The sequence below is a fragment of the Hoplias malabaricus genome, chromosome 5 (assembly GCF_029633855.1).
Source record: "Hoplias malabaricus isolate fHopMal1 chromosome 5, fHopMal1.hap1, whole genome shotgun sequence".
Lineage (NCBI taxonomy): Eukaryota > Metazoa > Chordata > Actinopteri > Characiformes > Erythrinidae > Hoplias > Hoplias malabaricus.
Window position 1 is genome coordinate 49,537,989 of NC_089804.1, and position 23,083 is coordinate 49,561,071.

The window sequence follows — 23,083 nt, forward strand, 5'->3', positions numbered from 1 at the left end:
TCTGTCCTAGAATGGCAGCACATTGTCTGTATATTGTGCACAGCTCTCAACACTAGAATGGCCAGGAGTACATAACTACTAGAATGGGCACCATGGTCATTTTGACCGTCTAATATTTGTATGCGTATTGATGATATCATACAGTATAAATAAATAAACGAATAAATAAATAAACTCATCTTGCAACAGGTCATAAAATGTCAGAATATATTTATTGATAATATTTAATGTGCAGTACTAGTTAATACAGTGGAACCTCTACTAACGAACGCCTATACTAACAAACTTTCCAAGATACGAACCGGGCATTCGAATATTTTTTGCTTAATGGTTCATTAACATGGTTATAATGAACCATGACTCTAGAAACGAACCCGAGCCTCCGCCGAGCCGGCGGCTGGAAATGGCCACTGACTCCCAACACGCCCAGAATTGAGTGAGCTTTTAAGTTTAGCAAATTGTAGCTTTAGCAATTTAGCATTAGTGTAAATAGCAGACATCGAAATCCGTGCTAAGTTAAGCAGTATCTATGCTTCATCTCCCCACATTCACTCGTCTCCTCTCCGTTATTCCACCCATCCCCCACCTCCCGTCATACAACCAGTGCCTGTGTTACTCCTCCAGCCAGTCGTCACGTCTTCAAGTTAGCGATGTGTAACCACTTAAACCTTTATTATTTCTTTTTTATTACTGTTTCCACTGTATTTCTTTTTTATTTTTAGTAATGCTACATGTATTTTTTTACTAATTTGAGAGAGTTGTAAACATATATCAGTGCAAAAAGGGTGACTTTCGGGGTGGGGACTGGAACGCATTAATTGCTTTTCCATTATTTTAAATGGGGAAAATTGACTCGAGAAACGAACTTTTCCACTTACGAACCGGGTCACGGAACAAGTTCGTAGGTAGAGGTTCCACTGTACACTGTTACAATATATGGATATATTATGTTTTACATCCAAATGAGATTTACTGTGGAATTAAAAACAATAACAACAAAAACAATTAAAAAATTACAAATATAAAGAACAATAAAACTTAAATACGGTTTATACAACAAGTATACACTTAATGCCTAAAGGGTGGCAATTCTTTGCTTTCATGTGATTCGCACAAAGTAATTCGCTCTCTTTTGTAGCTAATTAAACAGCCCAGTGTTTTTACAGGATGCTTTCTTTCTGAGGTAAACTGTAGCCTTGTCAAGGTAACGACTGATGTGCTGGAAGAGCAATAAAAACAGCTGGCTTGGGGAGACAAGGGATCATTCATAATGTAAACAGTTTAAATGACCTGGTCTTTCACGGTTTATGTGCTCAGAACACTTTTGTGATTTGTAATATTAATTTCAGAACAATGTTAGACTAAAATATGCGCCAATATAATAAAAGTCACAGCTCTTTGGACATGGGGGGTTTATTATGTGAAAGTTATTATATCTCAAAATGACTGTCTCTCCCTTTCTAGTGTTAAAGCTGTGATAAACAGATGATAATAAGAGATGATCACTCTCTAATAACCAGTAAATATTCTACTAAACTCATGAATATATTTTTTGAAACCATTGATTTGCTAGTGTTAGCTTAATGTTCATGCATTGTGTACTCCAAATGAATAGCTGTATTCTGTAGACGTATAGGGCATAGTGTTAATGTGTAAAAATGCTGGAGCAAGACTTTTGTATTTCTTTCCAATATTCTGTATTAACCACTATGTGAAAAGTTTCTCTTTACTGGATAATAAAGGTCATGATTTACTTTATTCTGCACAACAGGAGCAAAGAGAAGATCGAGCTGAACGTTTGGACCGTGGTGAACCTGGAGAGGGCCCAGCGCAAGGGAGAAATCAAGGTTAACAACAAGAACCCAGTCAGGGGAGAGTCTCCGGTAAGAGCGGCTTTGAAAGATGGCTTCCGCTTGGTGCTTGTGTTGATGTGCCTGAGCCTAAGAGAGCAGCCTTGTCTCCGTGTTACCTTTACCTCTGAACCAGAAAAAATGTGCTAATATTCCTCCCACTTTTAAACACCCTTCTCACATGTAAAGGAGTTGCACCACTCATTTTACCCCCAAACTGTTGGAAATTAATTCTGCAAGATTTTCATGTTTTTCATGAGACGAAGAATCAAAATGCTTTGTATTCTCTGAAACAACTCGTTTGGGCTCCATAGAACGGGTCGTCTTCACGAGGCGGCCATGTTTAAAACAGGGATTAGTTCAGAAAATGGCTGATCCAAAACATGAAGATAAATGATTGACAAATAACCAGTGTGGAAAGTAACATGGAGCCAACTTTGTTCTCTGGCTATTTGTGCATTGGTCTGGCTAATGAGGAATTCATGATGTGCTGGTTGCATCTGGGTGTATCTTGTGGATTCCTTTGGAGGGTTTGAATTGTGTACAGTATGCTGGCTATGTGGCGCATGTGTGTGCGTGTGTGTGTCTGTGTAAGTACGTGCGAAGCTTCGGAAGTGTTCCTGTGCAAGGCCCCTGGGGTGTGCTTTTTTTTTTTTTTTTTTTTTTTGTACCCGGTTTCCTTTTTCCTTTGCAAATGAATCTTTTTGCCGTCTGCATCCAATTCGCAGTCGTGTGTGCACCCACTCACATTTACCCACACAAACCACTTCCCGTGAGCTCAGAAAGCTTTGAAAGCTATAAATCACATGATTGAGAACCATAAAAATAAAAAGAAACGAAGGCTAAGTCATAGTTTGAACATTTGTATGAGAGGGAAATTACTCAGAAAAGAGTGTAATTTGTGATTAGTATATATTGTATATACTCGTATATATTTGGTGCGTAGGCATTTCATTCTTCTACGAAAAAAAAAAAAAACAGAACTCTTCCTTTTTTTATCAAGCCATCCTACATATGGTAATTGTGTTTGGTTCCAGCCACAGAGGCAGAAAATCTTATTAAAGGCAGAGAGAGGATGATGGAGAAAAAAATGGGGCGAAGAAGAGAGCAGAAGGGTCCTGTTATGAAAGAAATATTTTCCTACAGAACCCAAGCCTCGCCGAATGAGCTCTAACTACAGCGCGGAGCAAACAGAAACGCAGTGTGTGGGTGCACTGGAGTAAAACATTAGGCTGAGACTTTTTAATATTATTTATGATCTCTTTTTGAATGTTGATTTCTGATTTTTTTCAATGCATGATGCCTCTGTTTTTACTGTGTGCTGATATTTTGGCTCATAATATGGCTTTTTTTTACTGCACGGTTTATTTCTATTTGTACTGACATTCTGTTTCTTCTTCTTCTGGTAACATTTTTTTCTTCCTCCCACCTTTTTTTTTATCTCTCCCCCTCCCCTCCCCCCACCTATCTCTGTTGCTCTTTCCCTTTTTTTCTGTGTGCCGTCTGGATGTAAGAAATCGCGCAAGGTAATGACCGAAAGTCTGATCACCCCGTTCCAACCTTCCTCCTCATTCCCTGTGACAAGCGCCATTGAAATTTAGGCCCCATCTCTACTCCATTCCTCCATTCGACGAGAGAGAGAGAGAGAGAGAGAGAGAGAGAGAGAGAGAGAGAAATGGGGAAAGAGGGATGCCATGTTTTCACACCATTCCATATGCTATAGAGAAAGAGGGAGAGAGAGAGCGAGGACAGTTGAAGAACTCAGTTTGGCTTTCACCTCAGGCCAGCTGGTATGGGGGCGGCGAGAGAGAGAGAGACAGAGAGAGAAGTGTTTTTGTGTGAGTGTGTTTGTGTGTTTATGTGTGTGTGTGTTATCTTTTGACCACCATTATTCCTGCAGCCTTTCTACAACAATGTAACGTCTTCATTAGTTTTGCGTGGGAGGGCCATTAAACAGCCTCACAGTGGATGGAGACAGTTAAATAGTGGTGGAAGCAAGGGAAGGGAAGAGGGGGGATGGTATAGAGAGGGCAGGGGTGTGTGTGTGAGTGTGCGGGGGGGGGGGGGGGGGGGTGCAGTTGAAAGCCAAACTTTGCTCTTCTTGTGCTGTTTGCTTTTTTATTTTCCGCCCTCAGAGAAGCTTCCCGGCAACAGCCTCAGTCACTCACTCAGCTCAGTGGGTTCCGGCACAGCAAGATAGATAGAGAGAGTGAGAGAGTGAGAGAGAGAGAGAGAGAGAGAGAGAGAGCGAGAGAGAAGCATCTCCAGCCTGTGGCTGCTGGAGCATGGCAGCTTGGTGTCAGGGTTCTTCACTATACTCTGCACTGCCCACATCACACAGGAGCTGAGCTGAAACGGCGCTGGCTACATTAGCTCGGCCTGGGCCACAAGTTTGGACAGGCCCCAAGGTCCATGGCCAGGTCTTTTCGAGCCTCTGCCTGTCTCCATCGCCACTGAGCTGTTCCTTTATTTATTTATTTAATGCTGGGATAAGAGTTGGACTCTGTGCCAGAATCTAGCAAACCCATTTGAACATTTCATCTGTTTTCCAGCAATTAACTCGGTTCTTTCTCCCCCCCTGCGGCAATTATTGCCCTACATAAAATAAAGATCCTTTAATTCTGTGTTTGTGTGGCCCACTGCATTAAAACAGTGAAAGTGAAAGTCCTGCTGTAACTGAAGCCATTTTTCAGCAAGTTGGGGGAACATGCAGATTTCATGGTCATCTGCGATGCACGCAATGGCCCCAATTAAGCTTCACCAACGTGGAATTTGAAAGGTCCGAGAAATAATCACACATTCATTATACTCTTTCATTAAAAAGCCATCCATATCAGTCGTTCTCATTTCAATCGCTCTGATTCTCTTTGTACTCTCCCTCCCCAGCCCCACCTCATGTCTCTTTTTTCTCTTTTCCCCTTCTCTTGTCTTATGTGTAGACCATGAATAATTTGCCGTTCACAGAGCTGCACTGAAATCCATTATGTTTTTGTAATAAGAGAGGTTCATTGATGTGGCTGGGGATTAAATACGAGAGGCTGAATCAATAAATTGGCTCCTGCTAACCAGCCCCTTTCATCGATTGGCTGTACGTTTTTGCTAGTGTAACTCGTTCAGCCATGACAGTGTGTTATAATTATAATACTGTGTGGCATAAAAGAGGGTTAATTGCTGTAATAATAGAGTGTCAGTGCTGTAGGTTCTCATCCTACTCTCTGTGTCCTACAGAACCAGCACAATGATCTCAACCTGAAGGAGTCTCTGTTTGTGGGCGGAGCTCCAGATTTCCATAAGTTGGCAAGAGCAGCGTCTCTTAAAACTGGCTTTAAGGGGGCCATTCAGGAGGTAAGTGTTTTGTGTCATCACAAATATTATGGTGCTGGTACACACCTTACCAGTTAAGCACAGTGGCCCTTTAGTGGCCCTAATAAGACCAAAGGGATGTCATTGTTTTTTTTTTGTTTTTTTGGCACTTTTGCTTTGGTGTTTACGCATTTTTAGGGATTTTCTCTTTAAAGTACATAATAATGGGATAGTTTATTGAAATAAACATGGTATTTGGATTTACAGGTAAATACTGCGTGTTCCTAATGCCTCGAATTGGTCTTATTTACTCAAAAAAATGACTTAGCATGTCCAAGTCATAAAACAATTACTTTTGACATTGTTTGTCAGTAACCGCTTGTCCAGTTCAGTGTAGTGGTGGGTCCGGAGCCTACCCGGATTTATTGGGCGTAAGGCAGGAACACACCCTGAAGGGGGCGGCACTCTTTCACAAGGCGACACACACTCACGCATTCACTCCTCACACGCTCACACCTATGGACACTTTTGTGTCGCTAGTCCTCCTGTCAACGTGTGTTTTTTTTGGACCGTGGGAGGTAACCAGAGCACCCAGAGGAAACACACGTGGACACAGGGAGAACACACCAAACTCCTCACCGACAGTCACCCGGACTAGTTTTGACATCATTTATAATCTACATGAAAATGGGATATAAACAAAAACTGTATCTTTACAAGTACTTCATCGGGGGAATGTATTCGTCATTGACCACAACCATGCAATCCAAATGAGTTGGTTTTACAGTGCCATGTGTTATTTATGAATTTACGCCTACGGTCTGCGTTTGCATGGAATTTCTCAGCAGATAAACCCCATAAATTGGCCACTCCCATTGCCTCAAAATGTCATAGACTCTAGGTAATTTATTGGAATGAATCTGCCTCTTGAAGTTGCAATTATTTACTTATTGCTTATGGACATGTAGAGCATTAAAGCCACCAAGGGCAATGGCAGTGTAGCACTGCTTCATAAATTCATAATGAGTTGGTGCTGGCTCAGTGCTTTATTGATCCACATTGTTTTATCCACAGATCTCTCTGATGGCCACCTCCATCTTAAAAGCTGAGAATGCTCTTAACTCCAGTGACGTGTCCACATACACACATCACCCATGCTCCTCGGAAGTGTGTCAGAACGGCGGAGAATGCATCCCACGTCTGGACAACTATGAGTGTATGTGTCTGTACGGCTTCACTGGAGCACACTGCCAGCAGAGTAAGTATGGTCCTCTATTCGTTGTCCAGTGCATTTGTAAATTCACCTCCAGATATTGACACATCCCACCTACCCTCGGATCAGTGCTACACCCCAGAGATTCTACTTCACACAATGAAACAGCCTGTACACTGACGCCTAGTGACCTGGTTGTGTCAGAGATTCTGTACTATATCTTGTTTCAACATGAACACCCACATGTAGGGACCCGCTCTATTGAGCTCTATTAATTATTAATTATTAAAGCTCTATTAATAAATATAAACCACCAAAAAACAGAAAAGGCCCAAACAGTATATATTATTATATTTATTTTACAAGGTGTACAAATAAGTTTTAAAGTGTCATGGCTGGGCAGGGACGAGTAGAAGGCGGACGTACACGCAAGAGAATCTCTTTATTACAAAGAACTAAAAAAATAAAAAAACTATAACAAAACAAATACGAGCAGACTAGAAAAACTTAACAGGACTAGACAAGGACAGACAGGAAAAAGCCATGAACTGGGGAAATTGAGAGACACGTAAACACACATCCCCACACACACCAGACAAAGGAGCACTGAAACTAAGGGGTATATACACACTCAAGGACACCTGAGACATATAACGAGGTGGCAGGATTACAAAAGAGACACAGGTGGAGACACTAACAAGAGGGAGGAGCTAAGGCAAGGACAAAGGGACCAAAATAAACAGAGAGCAAACAAACAGACATACAACAGTAAAGACAGGGCAAGGGCGTGACATGAAGGGTATTTGTGTAATGTATAATTGTAATTATATACTTTTATAAATACCAGTTGACATTATTATGTAATTTTAATTATTCCAATTATATTTTCATCTGCTAGGTTCATGATCGCTAAAGTCAACATAAAATGAACATAATGAATAATATAATAAATGATTTATGGGACACGCCTTGCGCCCGATGATTCCAGGTAGGCTCTGGACCCCCCGCGACCCTAAATTGGATAAGCGGTTACAGATAATGGATGGATGGATGGATTTATGGGACATTTCTGTTGTTTGGTGGTTAAGAGCCAAGAGCCAGTGACCACTATGGCACAGTTGGTGGCTGTTTTTGTAACTCATTTTGTCTTCACTGTATGGTTCAAAGCCCCTCCAACTTTAAACCCCTCTCTTTAATTGATATTCTCAACACAAGCTCACAAACTGCAGTCTGGGAACTTTTTCGAGACTAACCTCATTAACCTTGCTGCGCCTCCTTCCTGTTTCTTTAACCCTAATTAAAGCACACAAGCATGAAAATTACAATACATCACAAGCTCCTCTGCTGTAATTAAGGGGAGCCGTGTTGCTTATCGATTGACGTGATGCTCTCCTCTTTCACAGCTACCTACGAAAAGGCTGCAGGGGATTCGGACGCCATTGCTTTTGATGGACGGACGTTTATAGAGTATCACAACGGCGTCACCAAGAGGTAAGAGGGTCTTACCTCATCTTACTGTCCTCAGAATAGGTTCTCTTGCCCTCTAGCTTTATTACCACTCAATGAACACTGATAACGATGAGTTAAATCACAAGCCCCACTTCAGCCATGCATCGTCGCACACCCCCCCAACTTGTTTAGGCTAATGGCTTCTTCTCATCCCTCACCGTTCTCGACTTTCTCTATCTCTTTGGTCTTTGGTGAGTCTGGATAATTAGCTGCTTGCTTCCAATTACAATACAGCCTGGAGCGACCTTCTCTCAGTACTGTCCGGCAGCACATTGGGCTGATATATTGTACAGAAATCCCCTCTCACCCCTAATCCATTATCAGAAGCTCACCAGTCCCCGTGTCTCCATTAGAGCACATCTCCAGAAGCATATTTCGATGGGCCCTCTTTCTAATTGTTTTCTTCTCCAATCACGGCCTAATTTCTCGTCCTCGGCTTGGCCTTGCGTGTCCGTAGCCATTGCAGCTGCCGGGTCGATGCATACGTCAAAATTTCATTAATCTGTTTGCGGTGAGTACAATGGACAGAGCTGACTCTCTCATCACAAGTGCATTGTGATGTATCCTATTATCTCCCCTTTACACTTTCCGGAAAGGAAATGCCAGTAGCCTTGATATTTTACTGTCCGGAACAATTAGCTTTTAGCAGACTGACTGTAGCTCTGTCCACAGTGTGGTATCTAGATCTTCAGATCTGCTGAAGTCAGACATCACCTTTTTTATTTTCCAGTCACAATTATTTAATTGGCCACTAATTACAAGTTATTAAGAAGATATTTATTAAACAGCATAGATCCATTTTGTTATTCAAGAAGCTACTGTTTTACAGCAATGAATTTCTTTCCCAAATTCAAGACACTTAATATCAGCCAAGTGTTTTTGGAATTACTTTTACCACGAGAAGCACAAATTGCAACCATTTTCTAAGACTTTTATAGACGAGGAAAATTACCCCTGGAGATTGCTTTGAAAAATGTTTGTATAATAATATGCGAGTGTTTATGTGGCTGGGCACTACGTCTTCCGTTTGTCCTCTTGTTTTTCTGTCTGTCTGTCTCTTGTCTGTCTGCTGTCTGTCTCATATAAATGTGTCCTTGTCTTCTTTCTGCACCCAAGCCAACTGACCAATGAGATCCCTGAGTAAGTAACCCAGGTGTCTTCTGGGACAGATTCAATCCAAGCCAGACTAACGCTGTAGTTAAATCCATCTTAGTATTTAACCCGACATACTGCCCGACATAAACTGAAAACATTTGATTCATTTCTGTTATTGCCCATGAGCATCACGTCAATGAATATTCATTGGGAAAGACACAGGGCTCATCTGTCTCATATTTCTACTTTTTTTTTTCCTGGAAAACCTTTTTAATTAGGTGTTTACTTTCTCATCAGGTGCATTACAGACTAGTTATTGAATGCATGCTCGGCATGCATGATGAGCATTGTGTTCAGCAGGAACGCTACAGTGGATCTCAGCAGAAAGCATGCAGAAGTGGATTAGAACTGAGTTTATATCTGTAGACCAGCAGTGGATGTGATTAACTCTTGTACGAATCCGAATGTGGCCCTGTTTAACAGCAACTTTGATGTGCACTTTTGTGGTTTCACCCTCTCTGAACCCTTCAAAACTAGTTTGTATCGGTTTGAAGCCGGCGCACCCAGTGCTGGTTTAGAATTGCCTTTGACTGGCCCATTAGAGCAATGCTCAATCCGTAATAGTTTCCCTTTTACAAGCACTTATTTTACATTATTGTTTCCTTCTGAATGTAATTAACTGGCTAAGTGGCTGCACTGAGCTCCGGCTTTAACATTGGCAGCTTGATTTATTTTTGAATTATGCTAAGTAGCTCCCGTGGAAAAATTCCCATTCCACATTTTAGCCAGTGTCAGTTTGTTTGTCAAATCATTAGCTGTGATTTCTAATAATTGCAGCCGAGCCTGAGAGGGGAAGTGACATATTAATCAAGGATTTGTCTTTTAAGACAAAAAAGAAAGATATTCAGGCCTTCAGCTGAGATATTCTAAAAGACCAGTAAGTGAAAGTGAGCCGCCCCAGGCATCAATACTAGTTAAGCGCAAGGCCTTCTCGAGTGGCTCTTACAGAGGCCTGGAGTTTAATGCATGTCACTTCCTGTATAAATGAAGAGTGGGATTAGAATTAATCTCATCCCAGAAAGCTGACCAGCCCCTCAGAACGAGTGTCATCAATTCGACATGATTTGGTTTCGTAGAGAAGCTGAAGTTAATGAATTCGTCAGAAGACGTCGGCGCACTGGGCCTGGAGTACAGTAATATTCCCGGTGCTGTTTACTGGACCGGTCATCTGTCTTCATTCTCTCTCCTCTGCTCTGCAACCTTGAATCAATTTCCCCGTGCCCCGTGATTTTCAGTGACCAATTCTCTTCCCCCGCCTTTTCATAATTGGATGTTTGACCCCATTTCCTTCTTGATGGAGTGCCTTGTTTTTGATTGGCTCTGCTTCAGCAGTCTTGATATTGGGTTAGAATGCTCACTGACTCTCAGCCGACTCCATCGGAGTTGTGCTTGTGTAAATACTCTGTGTAAATATCTACAGCAGTATCTGAGGAACGGATCGATTTTCCTTTGATCCAAACGTCTTAATTCAGTCTAAACTACTGGTCCTGTGGGAGAATGAATGGATGATGGACAGTGACAGCAGAACAATACCATTATACTTCTATTATCTTACTACACTCTAAAAAGCAAAGGTTCTTATTGGTTCTAGGGGGAACAAAACAATGTGTAGCACATTTATTGTGTGACGTTTTTAAAGCATCCATCCGTTGAGGTTCTTCATCCACAACCAAAACTAAAAGTTCTAAGAAGTGTACTGTGGCCCAACGACCATGGGTTCTATGGCCCTATGGCTCCAAAATAACGTTTTGACTTTTAAGAGTGTACAGAAACAATCTAGTGTTGGTCTTCATTCATTTGCCCCTGGCCTAAATTGACTATATTAGATTCAATCTCACATTAATAGCCCCCCCTGCTAGACGGTGCAGACCCCTCGTTGGCCTGTGTGCTGTTGTTGATTCTACAGAGGGGGTGGCCGAAAGTTGTTCCCTTCAACCTTTTAAGCTTATTGCATGCCCTTCATTTTTCCCTTGTCCTCTAAGCCCCGAGTCCCTGGAGAACCCATCTGACCAGAGGTGAGTCCCCCACACTGACTGAGCTGCATCTGCCTGCATGCTGCCCACCCGTCCCTCGCACTCTACAAACCCCTCCACAGGGGCTGAAGGTCGTGGCTTCACGGAAAATAGCAGCGGAAGGAAATGTCAGATTGCTCTGCCTTTTCTTGAAGAAGGAACAATGCACTTGATCTTTTCTTCGCCAGAAGAGAACTAGGCTGGAGTGTTTTAGTTACCATTCCTGAGTGAGGCGCTGCCCCCTATGGGTGAACAGCATGAATCACTTCAGTCTCAGAGCAGGAGTCCCTAAGCTGGTTGAACTTATGTGAAGAGTAATGGGCATGAAGCACCACTCCATTGCACAAGCCCCTCTCAAAAGCCAGTTTTATTACGCAAAATATCGCCTGGGGTCACTTCCACTGATCTGTGTACATTGACAGGGTCAGGGTTTGATGGGGTTTTTTTTGTTTAAGCACCACTTAAAAAGAATTTGGAGTTTAAATTTGAAGCTCGCAGGGGTGATTCCTAATGGCAGAGTGATCGGGAGAAAGCCATTTTCGGAGTGGCCCAGGAATGGCAGTTAGCCGCCCTGGCTTTCAGCCCTGTGGTTGGTTGGTTAGGGGTAAATGTGTGGAAAGAGTCCAGTCAGCACATTACATGTGTCTCACTGGGGAGGAATTCAATTAGAGCAAATAATTATGCAGCTTTACTCCATCATGGCCTCATCTAACACAATTTGCATAATGAAATTTTGTCTTTTAATTAAAGAAAAGGAGGTCTGTCATTATTTCCAGTTGTACGGGGCGCTTTTCTCGGGACGCCTGAGCGCAGGCAGTGGTGCGGCAGATGAGAGAAGCATTCCAGAGACGGGGGGAGGTTTGAGGCACAGGCTGGTATCTTAGAGTTCCTCTGCTCGGTGGGTTTGATTAATGTGACTTGGCACTGAGCCGCAGGGCACCCACACACGGTGCACTCGGCAAGAAGGCAACCTGATGGCTCCCCGAGTTGGAGACGACGTATAGTGTTTGACTCGAGACTCTTTTCTTCTTCTCCACCAGGTTAAAAAAAAAAACTCATAGCTAAACTCCAAAGCTTCTTAGCTTGGCAAAATTAGCCAAGGCCCTGAAACACTGGTCTAAACTGTCCATCTGTGAGGGACAGTAGAGGAGCGTTGGCGCTGGGGCAAAACAAACAAAAGGCGCCAGTGATGTCAGAGTTTGGCGAAGCGTGCCGCAGCTCATCTCCTGTGTGGTGTGAAGATTTGTGTCCACTCACCACCTGCTTTCTCCCGCCTTTGTGTCCTGCTGTCTCTGTGTCCATTGTAATTTCTCCATGTCTCTGTGTCCTACTGCGTTAAATCTTTTCCATGTTGTGTCGTGTCGTGTCCTGCGTCCTGTTTGTTCTGTCTTTTCTTTCGCCCTGTTCTTTTTTGTCGCTTCTGTTTGTGTTACCTGTTTATAACAATCGAGCCCACACATTATCACACTAGACTGAGTCATTCACACACAAACACACACACTTACGCTTTCACGGTAGTGGCTCTCCTGATGCCAATAACTGTAGAGAACAAAGGAGTTGTTGTTTAAAAATACCCATTCCCTTTAGTTGTGTATGAGCGCTCAGAGCCGAGGGAGTTTGAGGGGTGTGTGTGGTGCTGAGGAAGTGTGAAGGTGGGAGTATGAGGTGTGTGCGTTCACGTGGAGATGAACATGTCCCTGATGATCTGAGCGACAGCTCCCAGCTCTTGTAGCTCCTGATTATAAGGTAGGGCTGAGTGATAGGGTTATATAATTGTATAGTGGCGATGAGTGACAGGTATTCTAATTAGAATTCCACACAGGCTGTGTTTACTTCTGTGTGAGAGAGCTGATAACAAAGCACAGGAAAGGTAGTGCTTGGAATTTACTTGATGCAAATGTACACATAGCCATATGGATCATATATACAGTAACAAATCACTGTATTAGGAAGACCTACCTTGTATCTGCACTCTTTGTCCATGTTATCGGCCATACAGGAGCACTTTGTTGTTCTACAGTTACAGAGTGTGGTCCACCTGTCTCTCTGCATACTTTCTAATCCACATTTCACTTTGTGGGCCCCCACAGGACCACCACAGAGCATGTATTACTTGGGTGGTTGAATCAATCACAATGCTGTGGCGACACTGAAATGGTGATGTGATAGTGTGTGTGTGTGTGTTGTGTTTGTATGAGTGGATCAGAAACAGCAGTGCTGCTGAATTGTAACCAAAAAGCCAAAAAGATCCAGTCAACAGCATCCTGTGTCTAACAGAGTGGACGGTGAGTGGACAGAGTGGAGAGTGGCAGCGCTACTGTGTCTGATCCACTTGTACCAGCACAGTACACACTGACACACCACCACATCAGTGTTACAGCAGCGCTGAGAACGATCCACCATTCAAATTATACATGGTCCTGTGGGGTGTCCAGATCTTTGAGAAAGGGATGAGAAAGTATGCAGAGAAGCTGGTGGACTACAGTGTGTAATTGTAAAACTACAAAGTTCTCCTGTATGGTCAGTGGAGCTTATAAAATGGACAACGAATGTAGATACAGGGTAGGTTCACTTACTTTAGTGTCAAAGTATTATATCACGTTTAGCAGGCTGAAGACTTGCCACAAGGGGGTGCTGTTTGCACTCATTTAAAAGGAGGGAACTTGCAAAAATACACACCTGCAGGACCCCACAAATTGCAGTTAGAGTTTGCATTCATTTGAAATATACACTTTTGATTCTCAAATTTAATCAGATGATTCTGATTTAGTAAGAAACTATTTAGTAAGACAATAAATATGAGAAATAAATATTTAGATATTGCCCAGACTTACTATAAGCTTGACTCATTCGTCCCAGAGGATACAGGATGTTGCTTGTCCCCTCCTCCTCACCACCTCCCCGGCAGTGGCCCACATCAAGGGAGCAGACAGTGAGGGAGCAAGGGCGCAGATCAAAAAACAGATCAGACAGCAGCTAATATGAGCATCCTTCCTCCCCAGCCCCTCCCCCACGCAGGGAAAAAAAAGCAGCAAACCCTGGGGAGGCAGCACAGGATGAAGTGGAACATCTTAAGACGTAGCTAGCTAACCTAAATTGTGTCACCACTAGCTAGCTCCCTCCTCTTTCACTCTCTCTCTCCCTCAAACACACACACACATTCACATGCCAGAACCCCTCCTCCATGCAGTGTGGCCTAGTTTACTGATGAACCATGAAGACCCCTCAGGATCTGAGTACCTTCCCAATCTGCCGTGCTCCAAGTTCAGTCATTAGTTTACCATCCTGCTTAGAAACAGCTCGTCATCAGTGGACCTTATCAACGGCCAAGTAACAAGGCTTTCGCATAATTAGTGCAGGAAGTGACCTTAGCTCCATTAGGTTTGACTCTACACAATTAAGTGCAGTCTGTTGCTTAATCAGCAGGGAAGCTGTTAGGTCTAACCACACACACACACACACACACACACACACACACAAACATTCACACTCAGGGGAGCACAGTAACGCTGGAGCAAGAGTAGAATCCCTGTAAGAAAGTAGGCTACATCTCCCAGATCGCAGCATGACCACACTCCCCTTTATTTTATTTTCCTTTACTCACCCTTTTATGTTATGTTCCTTCCTCCTGGTGCAGTGAGAAGGCCTTGCTGGTGAACAAATTTGAGCTGAGCATCAAAACAGAGGCCACTCATGGTCTGATCCTGTGGAGCGGAAAGGGCGTGGAGCGCTCTGACTACATTGCCCTGGCCATAGTGGACGGCCGCATCCAGATGACCTACGACCTCGGCTCCAAACCCGTAGTCCTGCGCTCTTCTGTGCGGATCAACACTAACCGTTGGATTCGCATCAAAGCCAGCAGGTATCTTCAGATTCTGACCGCTATAGATTTGTGTGCTGCCTTTATGCCCTTACCAGATGTTAGTATGAACATTTACAAGTGATGATTACAAACATGTGCAGAGCATTGAGATATTACGGCTTTGTGGACTCCTACTCATTTTATATTTAGAGTGAAATAAAGCAGCATTCTGTATGTGCCTCATTTGCTGTAAGTAGCTACTTCTATTTTATTATATTAAGTGTACCAATGAGATTTAAATCATTTCGTGTGTGTGTGTAACGTACAATTGAAACTCAAACATTCTCCTGCTCTTTTGTCATTTTCTAGTAACTGTTGCGTAGTATTAAAAATTACATCCGTCATTTAATTCATAACTATATAAATAAATACATTCATTCATTATCTGTAAGCGCTTATCCAGTTCAGGGTCGCGGTGGGTCCAGAGCCTACCTGGAATCATTGGGCGCAAGGCGGGAATACACCCTGGAGGGGGCGCCAGTCCTTCACAGGGCAACACAGACACACACATTCACTCACACACTCGCACACTATTGAGTCGCCAATCCACCTAACAACGTGTGTTTTTGGACTGTGGGAGGAAACCGGAGCACCCGGAGGAAACCCACGCAGACACAGGGAGAACACACCAAACTCCTCACAGACAGTCACCCGGAGGAAACCCACGCAGACACAGGGTGAACACACCAAACTCCTCACAGACAGTCACCCGGAGGAAACCCACGCAGACACAGGGAGAACACACCAAACTCCTCACAGACAGTCACCCGGAGGAAACCCACGCAGACACAGGGAGAACACACCAAACTCCTCACAGACAGTCACCCGGAGCGGGAATCGAACCCACAACCTCCAGGTCCCTGGAGCTGTGTGACTGCGACACTACCTGCTGCTCCACTGTGCTGCCCCTATAAATAAATTAATCAATTTTTTTCTTTTTAAATAAAATGGCAATAGTAATTTTTAATATTATGCAACAGTTACTAGAAAATGACAAAACATTTCAAAGCCTATCTGTAGATCTAATGCTCTAGATGTTGGAACATTTCTGTGATGGTTTGATGGCCATATATACAATATTGTTTATTGCTGGTACTGATATTGCATCCCAGATACCACTAATCATCCCAAAGAAGCAGAGAATGCAGCTCCACTGCTCAATAGCCCAGTGTTACAGGAGGGTTATGCACCTCTTGCCAACAATTGACCTTGGCCTGAATGACTGCATAGTGTAACTGTGATATTTTGCTTATATGCAGAGACTATATTTAATGCAACTACAGACAGATGCACAATGTCTCTGACTTAATTAGCCGAAGCTAGAAATAGGTTACATTCAGTTAAATGATGTATTTTCCCATCTACCACTTCTTTCCTCTGCCACAGTGAGAGTAAAAGTTAGAAACAGTAATGTCACCAGCACATGAAGGATGCATTAAACTATAAAAAGTTGAGTTTGTAAGTAATTTATGTACTATGTCTGACCACCCGACCATATCTCCCTCTCCCTCTATCTATCTCTCTCTCTCTCTCTCGCTCTCTCTCTTTCTCTCTCTTTCATCAGAGCCCTTAGGGACGGCTCTCTGCAGGTGGGTAATGAGGCTGCTGTCACTGGCTCCTCACCTCTGGCTGCCACTCAGCTGGACACAGACGGTGCCCTTTGGCTGGGTAAGACACCCCTCCATCCATCACACCCACCCACCACTCCAACACCCTCTATGTATGCTCCTTCCTAACTAAATATTTCCACGTCCTTTTTATTCAGCCTCTACATGCATTTCAGCCATCTTAGAACTTTAAAAATGTGGTCAACTAAGAATATTTGCATATATCCGACTGTGACTTGATTCCTTACACTGTCTTGGGATGTCTGTGCATACATAGGCACATTGAAGTTGAATTTGATGGGGCCTGGGGTTTCACAGGAAAGTGCAATGTTGCCAGAAAGCATCACCTCTTTACTGTGTTGGTATCTGTAAAAAATCAGTGTTTTCACAGATCATCTCGAATTTGTTTTGCAATGGTAAATATATTTAGGTGTTGCTGTCTAACACTCTCAAAAAAAGAAAAAGAATTGGATAGAGGCATGTTTACCACGGCATTACATCACCTTTTACATCCTTTTAATTACGACATTTAATCACTTGAGAATGAAGGAAGCTAAAGGCTGCAGTTTTGCACATTTTTGCCTGTTGTTGCCTAATACAAGCTGCTCAAAGCTCTGAGAGCCATTGTCTTATTCTCTTCCTCACGAACCACAATACATTTCAAATAGGAGACACATATGGACTGCAGCCAGGCCCGTCAGGTACACGCTCTGTGTCTGTGAAGCCATGTTGTTGTAACACTTGGAGAATGAGGCCTGGCATTGTCTTGCTGAAAGAACCATGGACTTTGATGGCTGCTTGTGTCTCTCTAAAATGTAAATATTTGTCTGTATTTAAATATTAGTCCCTGTGGCCCCTTAATACATGTGCAGTTAGTTCACCTTTGAACTGTTTGATGATAGAATCTGGATGGTCTTAGCATGAGGAATTTGACTATCTATTTTTCCAGAAAACTAACTGAAACATGGACTCATTAGACCACATCAAATATTTCCACTGTTTTTCAGACCATCTGCGATGAGCTTGTGCCAAGAGAGTGTGGAAGTGGAATAATATTTATTATCAAAATAATAATTCTTTTCAGGTCCCATTTTGTGATGCAGCAGTTTTAAATGATAGTTTTCTGAAGTACTCCCACACCCTTGTGACTACAGTTATCTCAAAAGCATAACAGATTCTAATGCAGTGCCATCTGAGGGCTAGAAGGTAACATTCATTCAACAGTAGTTTTCCAGCCATGTCCTACATAGACTGTGATATCTCTGGATTTACTGAACCTTTTCACTCTGTTTGGTGCTGAAAGTCTGCCAGTTTGCGCGCTTGAAACTGACCTAATGTGTATACAAAGCCTCAGTGTCTGTAAATGGCTAAAAAAACAAAGTGTCTCAGTCCGGTATGATAGGCTTTATCTCTCTCTTTGCTCACGGTAGTGAAAAGGCATCTGGAGTTTGTTTTTAGACAACTAACAGACCTTCAAATGTTAAAAAGCATGAACCAAGATGAGGATGTTGTTCTTTTCCTGCTCTATATTGTGTATATTGTACATTTCACTATGTTTATACTGAAAATCTGGTTCATTACAGCATTGAAAACAAGACTGCATATAAAATCTACTCTGAATACTATATCTCATCGTCAAATAAGTGGCACAAAGGTTTAGAATCTGCACTTTTTGAAGAATTCCTCTATTCTCAGTGAGCTACAAGTGAGGAATACTTAAAGAGGCTGTAGGAAGAGGTTTTTCATTGTGCTGTGGGGAACCTAGAGGATAAAAATAAAAATCCCTGAGATATGTGGTAGTGAGAGCCCATACATTTCCCTATGGGGGCAATATTAGCCAGTTCAGGTACAGGTTAACCTCTCTCCCCGTTGTAAGGTGTGAGTTGTGGCATGTTACAGTCTAGAGTTTAGCGTTGTACTCACAGAGCAATTAATTTTTCACTGAAGCTGTAAAATGCATCAGAGAGTGGAGCATTGAGCCGTGGCTCTACCGTGTTTCTGACGCGGCCATGTGGAACGGAGAGACTCGTACAGATTGGAGGCTGAATTGGGAATCGGGAGGATAGCAGGAAAAAAAACAACAGAGAGAGAAATAACATGGAAAAAGGTTAAACTCACAGTTATACCTGAAATACTGGAGTGTTTTTTTTTTGTGACGTGTTGAATTTTGAGGGCCCGCCACCTCCGGTTCGTACAGCAGTGGAACAGGTGCTCTGGACGCCCCGCAGCTAGAATACATTATCCTCAGGCAGCCCTGCGCATCAAGAGTCAGCTTCTGAAATCCCCTCTTTCGTAGCTCATTATTTATTTACTTATTCAGCTGTAACTTGCATGAAATCAGTCCTGTCCATGCTCCTTTTCTGAAACGCACTGCCTGATTAAAGAGGACAGGGGGTAGAAGGCTTGGCACAATCATGAAACTGTATCTAATGAAAAACTGCCATTTTAATAATTGTGATTAACCGTTTAATTGTCTTCTTTTGGTTCATTGAAACCAATGCAGTTCAAGCCAAAATTTGCCAAACAGACTGAATCGACATCTTGCTTTGTAGCTTTTGATATTTATAGTGCTTTCGCATGGCTTTGGTTTTATGAGCGAAAACTCTTTTTCCAACACACACATTGGCTTAGAATATTGTGAGATTCATCCCCCAGTGATAACAGTTCCATCCATAGTCCACCCTTTTCTCTCAGATGCTAGCAGTGTTAGCATCACAGGACGAACATAACAATATTGGCAGCTCTGTGTAAGATAGGGTGACCTATCTTAGGCGGGGGGTGGGACTACTGACGTGCAGACTGACCAATTAAATGTGTACAGAGAAGGTTATCGACCAATAACGGTAGCTCTACAGTCAGACCGTCCAATCAGAAGATTTTAGGCTACTTCACCACGCCCCCTTCTCACTCAAGCGAACCAATCGGAGTAGGGGAGGGCGGGACTAGTTTGTGAACGAAACGCTTCTCGAAGTTCTATGTAAGCTCTAGAAAAACAAAATCCCGGACGTTTGTGAAATTCTGCCCGGACATTTTTTTTAAGTCTAAAAAAGAGGACATGTCCGGGTAAAAGAGGACGTCTGGTCACCCTAGTGTAAGATGGTCCTCCCTTTCTCCCCAACTCTCTGCGTCTATTACCTGACATAAGAGGAATGTTTATGTTCTCCATGAACCTGTCCAGTGTTACACTAAACTTAACCTTCTGTTTGTCGGAGTATATCATGTGATTGGGGACATGTTGGCAGCAGGTGGAATCAGCGAGGACTGAAAATGGGGGGAAATATAAACAAGTGAATAAACATATTTCTTCTAGTTGCAAGTAAATGATAGCAGCCATCAGCCGCAGTAATTGTGATAAGTTGCTGATGTGGTAGCGTAGTGGAAGAGTGAGGAGATAAAGTGTGAGGGTTTGTGTGTGTGAAATAAAGAAGGTTCTGTGCATTGAGGCATGCTGGCGGCGCTGTAGTGAGTGAGAGACACTGGAGTCAGAGTTTCAAACACACTGAGACCCTGAGGGAGAGGAATTTAGCTCTCGCTCTCAGACTGTCAGAGCACATCCCTATAACCCGGCCAGGAACAACGCTGTTTGATCTGCTCACCTATTACTCACTCTCTCTGTCGCTCTCTCTCTCTGTCTTCCCTTGCTTCTTCACTTCATATCAGCCTTCCAAAATCACACACTTCACTGTGTCTGCCTGTGTTTTCTGAACTATCACAGCATACCTCTGCTGCCTCTTCACTTTAGAATCAGCCGTTCTTAGGAATCCCTGTATTTGTTCTACTGCTTTTGTATCAAGACCTGAGGAGAATTTCCATTTCTGATAGTGTTAGCTATATGCTAACTGTAATTAGTATAATGAATGAGCTCTAATGGATATTTAGAAGGTTAAATGCAGCACTTTGCCGATATGTGGCGCATGCTTTATCAACAGAATACAGTTATCATTTTAGAGTAATGTTTTAGTTTGGATGGTAATTATATAAATGTATATAATTATAAAGTTTTAAACTTAAAAACCTTACATTGATGTGGGATGATTTTTTTATTATATTTATTTTACTAAATAAGCAAACTTGAAAATAAAGGCAGAACACGTCTTTCTTGATCATCTTTGGGGAAATAATACACACATATATGTTTGTGTGTATGTGTGTGGTATGTTACTCATGTGTCTCTTCTGTCCTCTCTTCCTAGGTGGTCTCGAGGAGCTGTCTGTGGCACGCCGGCTGCCCAAGGCCTACAGCACAGGCTTTGTGGGTTGTGTGAAAGATGTGATAGTGGATGGGGTGGACCTGCATCTAGTGGAGGATGCCTTAAACAGCCCCAAAATATTACACTGTTCAGCCAAATAACCTGGCACCACCTCCCTCCCTTACACCATGTCTACTGCTGTAATTATTTTCTATTTTTGTATACTTTTCATTGCTTTTTATATCGGAAAATTACATTGTTTAATTTTTTTTTTTAATCTGCGCCTCCATCCATGGATTTTTTTTTTCTTTTTCCAGATTGCAGTTGAATATGGTGTTGCAAGACAAGACAAAAACATGTATTATGATTTGTGGTGTTGACAGCACATAAAAAAAATAGAATTATAAATATATGAATATATAAAACATTATCTTGCTCATTACTTGAAATGGCGAATGAGGTTGGTGCTTTTTGTCCTTTTTTGATTGCCTTTCTCTCGGTGCCATAACTCTGACGCTGTATAACATTCCACTGAGCCTGTTTCCTGTTTGCTTTCAGCAGCATTCCATGAACAAAAACATAAGCGATTACCTGCTTTTTCTCTAATAGACCACTGAAGTCATGTCATCAGCCTGTAGTCGACGATATGCCGATATTAGGAATTCCAGGCCTGATGTTTGTATGGGAACAGAATGTGTTTCCAGTTCGTAACACTGTGCGTGCCCTATGGTAAACAAAATAGTTCAAAACTTGACACCTTTTGTCCTATAGACTTTCGTCCTCTGAACATCCAGGAACATGAATTTTGTCACACATTGGCTCCTCATAAGAGGCGTGATAATATTTGACTAGTCTGAAGCACTGGTGGTGATTTATAATATCGTTTAAAACAACATTCATACTTTTACCACCAAAAGCAGTTAGCGACTTATGGAAGTGATTTAGCGACAATTATTTTATACATTGTCATTTCAATAGCCAGAATATTAGCTAACGTGTAGCATGGATGTAGCATTATTCACATGCCAACTGCTAAGCAACCTTGTTCAAAACTGTAGGCAAAATATATCAGGTTTTCAACAATTTCATTTACCACAGGGAATAACAGCAGTAAAATTAGCGCATCCCATCCCAATTCCGAATACGTGCATTACGTGAATACAGACTAACGCACGACAGTGGACTGTCACTGTTAACTTAGCCCAGTCCCATCATGCCACTAACTGGGGTTCGAGCCCTCAAGAACATTTCCAGATCCTTGCTAACACTGAGCTTATAGATGTAGGACTGATTAGTGTCTTTAAAACCTTTAATTACATATCATTTCACTCCAGCGAACCGTTATGAAAAGGCCTGTGAGGTGCAACAACTAGTTAGTTACAGAAACACGCAAGACTGTGAATATCGAGGGAAAACTCTCTTTTCTGTGGCAACCTTGTCCGTCTCATATGTCATGCACCATATTAAATCGACAGTGACTTTTACGGAAAATGACCACTTGCTGCATGCAACTTTTTAAATGTCCAGTTATTTTTGTTTGTTTAATTTGTTACTTTTCCCTCAGTTTGTATCATTTGGTCTCGATTGCATATTCTGTTCAGGGCAAAAAAAAAAAAAAAAAAAAAAAACTAAAAAAAACAAAGAAAAAAAGAATAATAATAAAGAAAAAGAGTTTTTCAGGTGGTTTGCATTGAAATATTAAAATGTAAATGTTCTTACTTCTGATTTGAATTGTAATTCTCTTTTGGTTTGTTTTTTTGAGTTGGGAGAAACAATGGACATTTTCTCTTTTTTTTTTTTTCTTTTCTTTTTGGTCTGGATTTCTAATCGTGGTGGACTTTTGCCAATGCTGAGGAGAACAAAATGGTTGTTACAATGTTTGCCATGGGGAGGCACTGTAGCACAAGGAGAAAAAGTAAAGGAATCAGGAGCCAGAGCAACAGAACATGGACGGATGCAAGAACACTGAAATGTGTGGAGGTTTCTCAGTCAGGACACCGTGATTTTGTTCAAATGAGAATGTCGCTTCAAAAACATACTGTCAGTACTTGCTTTGAAAAAAAATAAAAAGAAAGGGATGATGTGTGTAGACCCCTGCATTTCAATGACTATGGCTCTTAAGCAGTGGTTAGACTAAGCAAACGTATCAATAACAATAACAGAGATGAAATAATAATGCATGGGTTTGTTATATTGAAATGATTTTTTTTTGTAACATGTTTGAAAACAAAAATGTGATGCAATTGTTTGTACTGCTGACCCAAACATTGTAAGAAATAACTAGTTTCAATACAAAATGATAATCAAAGACAAAGGTATGCCTGTTCATAGTATAATGTTACCTTTTTTGTGTTGAAAAAGAATTATTTGCTTTGTTTCGTTT

General features: G+C 42.1%; 1 protein-coding gene across 1 annotated transcript in view; it reads left to right on the forward strand.

Annotated features, from left to right (window-relative positions):
* The window catches only part of agrn (agrin), a 330,093-nt gene extending 307,430 nt beyond the window's left edge, over positions 1-22,663 (forward strand). Inside the window, exons 29-35 of the mRNA XM_066672367.1 lie at positions 1,772-1,883; positions 5,079-5,195; positions 6,228-6,411; positions 7,770-7,857; positions 14,680-14,904; positions 16,469-16,572; positions 20,704-22,663. Coding sequence (XP_066528464.1) covers positions 1,772-1,883; positions 5,079-5,195; positions 6,228-6,411; positions 7,770-7,857; positions 14,680-14,904; positions 16,469-16,572; positions 20,704-20,861 — 988 coding nt within the window. The 3' untranslated portion in view covers positions 20,862-22,663. The remainder of the gene's footprint in view (positions 1-1,771; positions 1,884-5,078; positions 5,196-6,227; positions 6,412-7,769; positions 7,858-14,679; positions 14,905-16,468; positions 16,573-20,703) is intronic.
* The last annotated feature ends 420 nt before the right edge of the window (positions 22,664-23,083 follow it).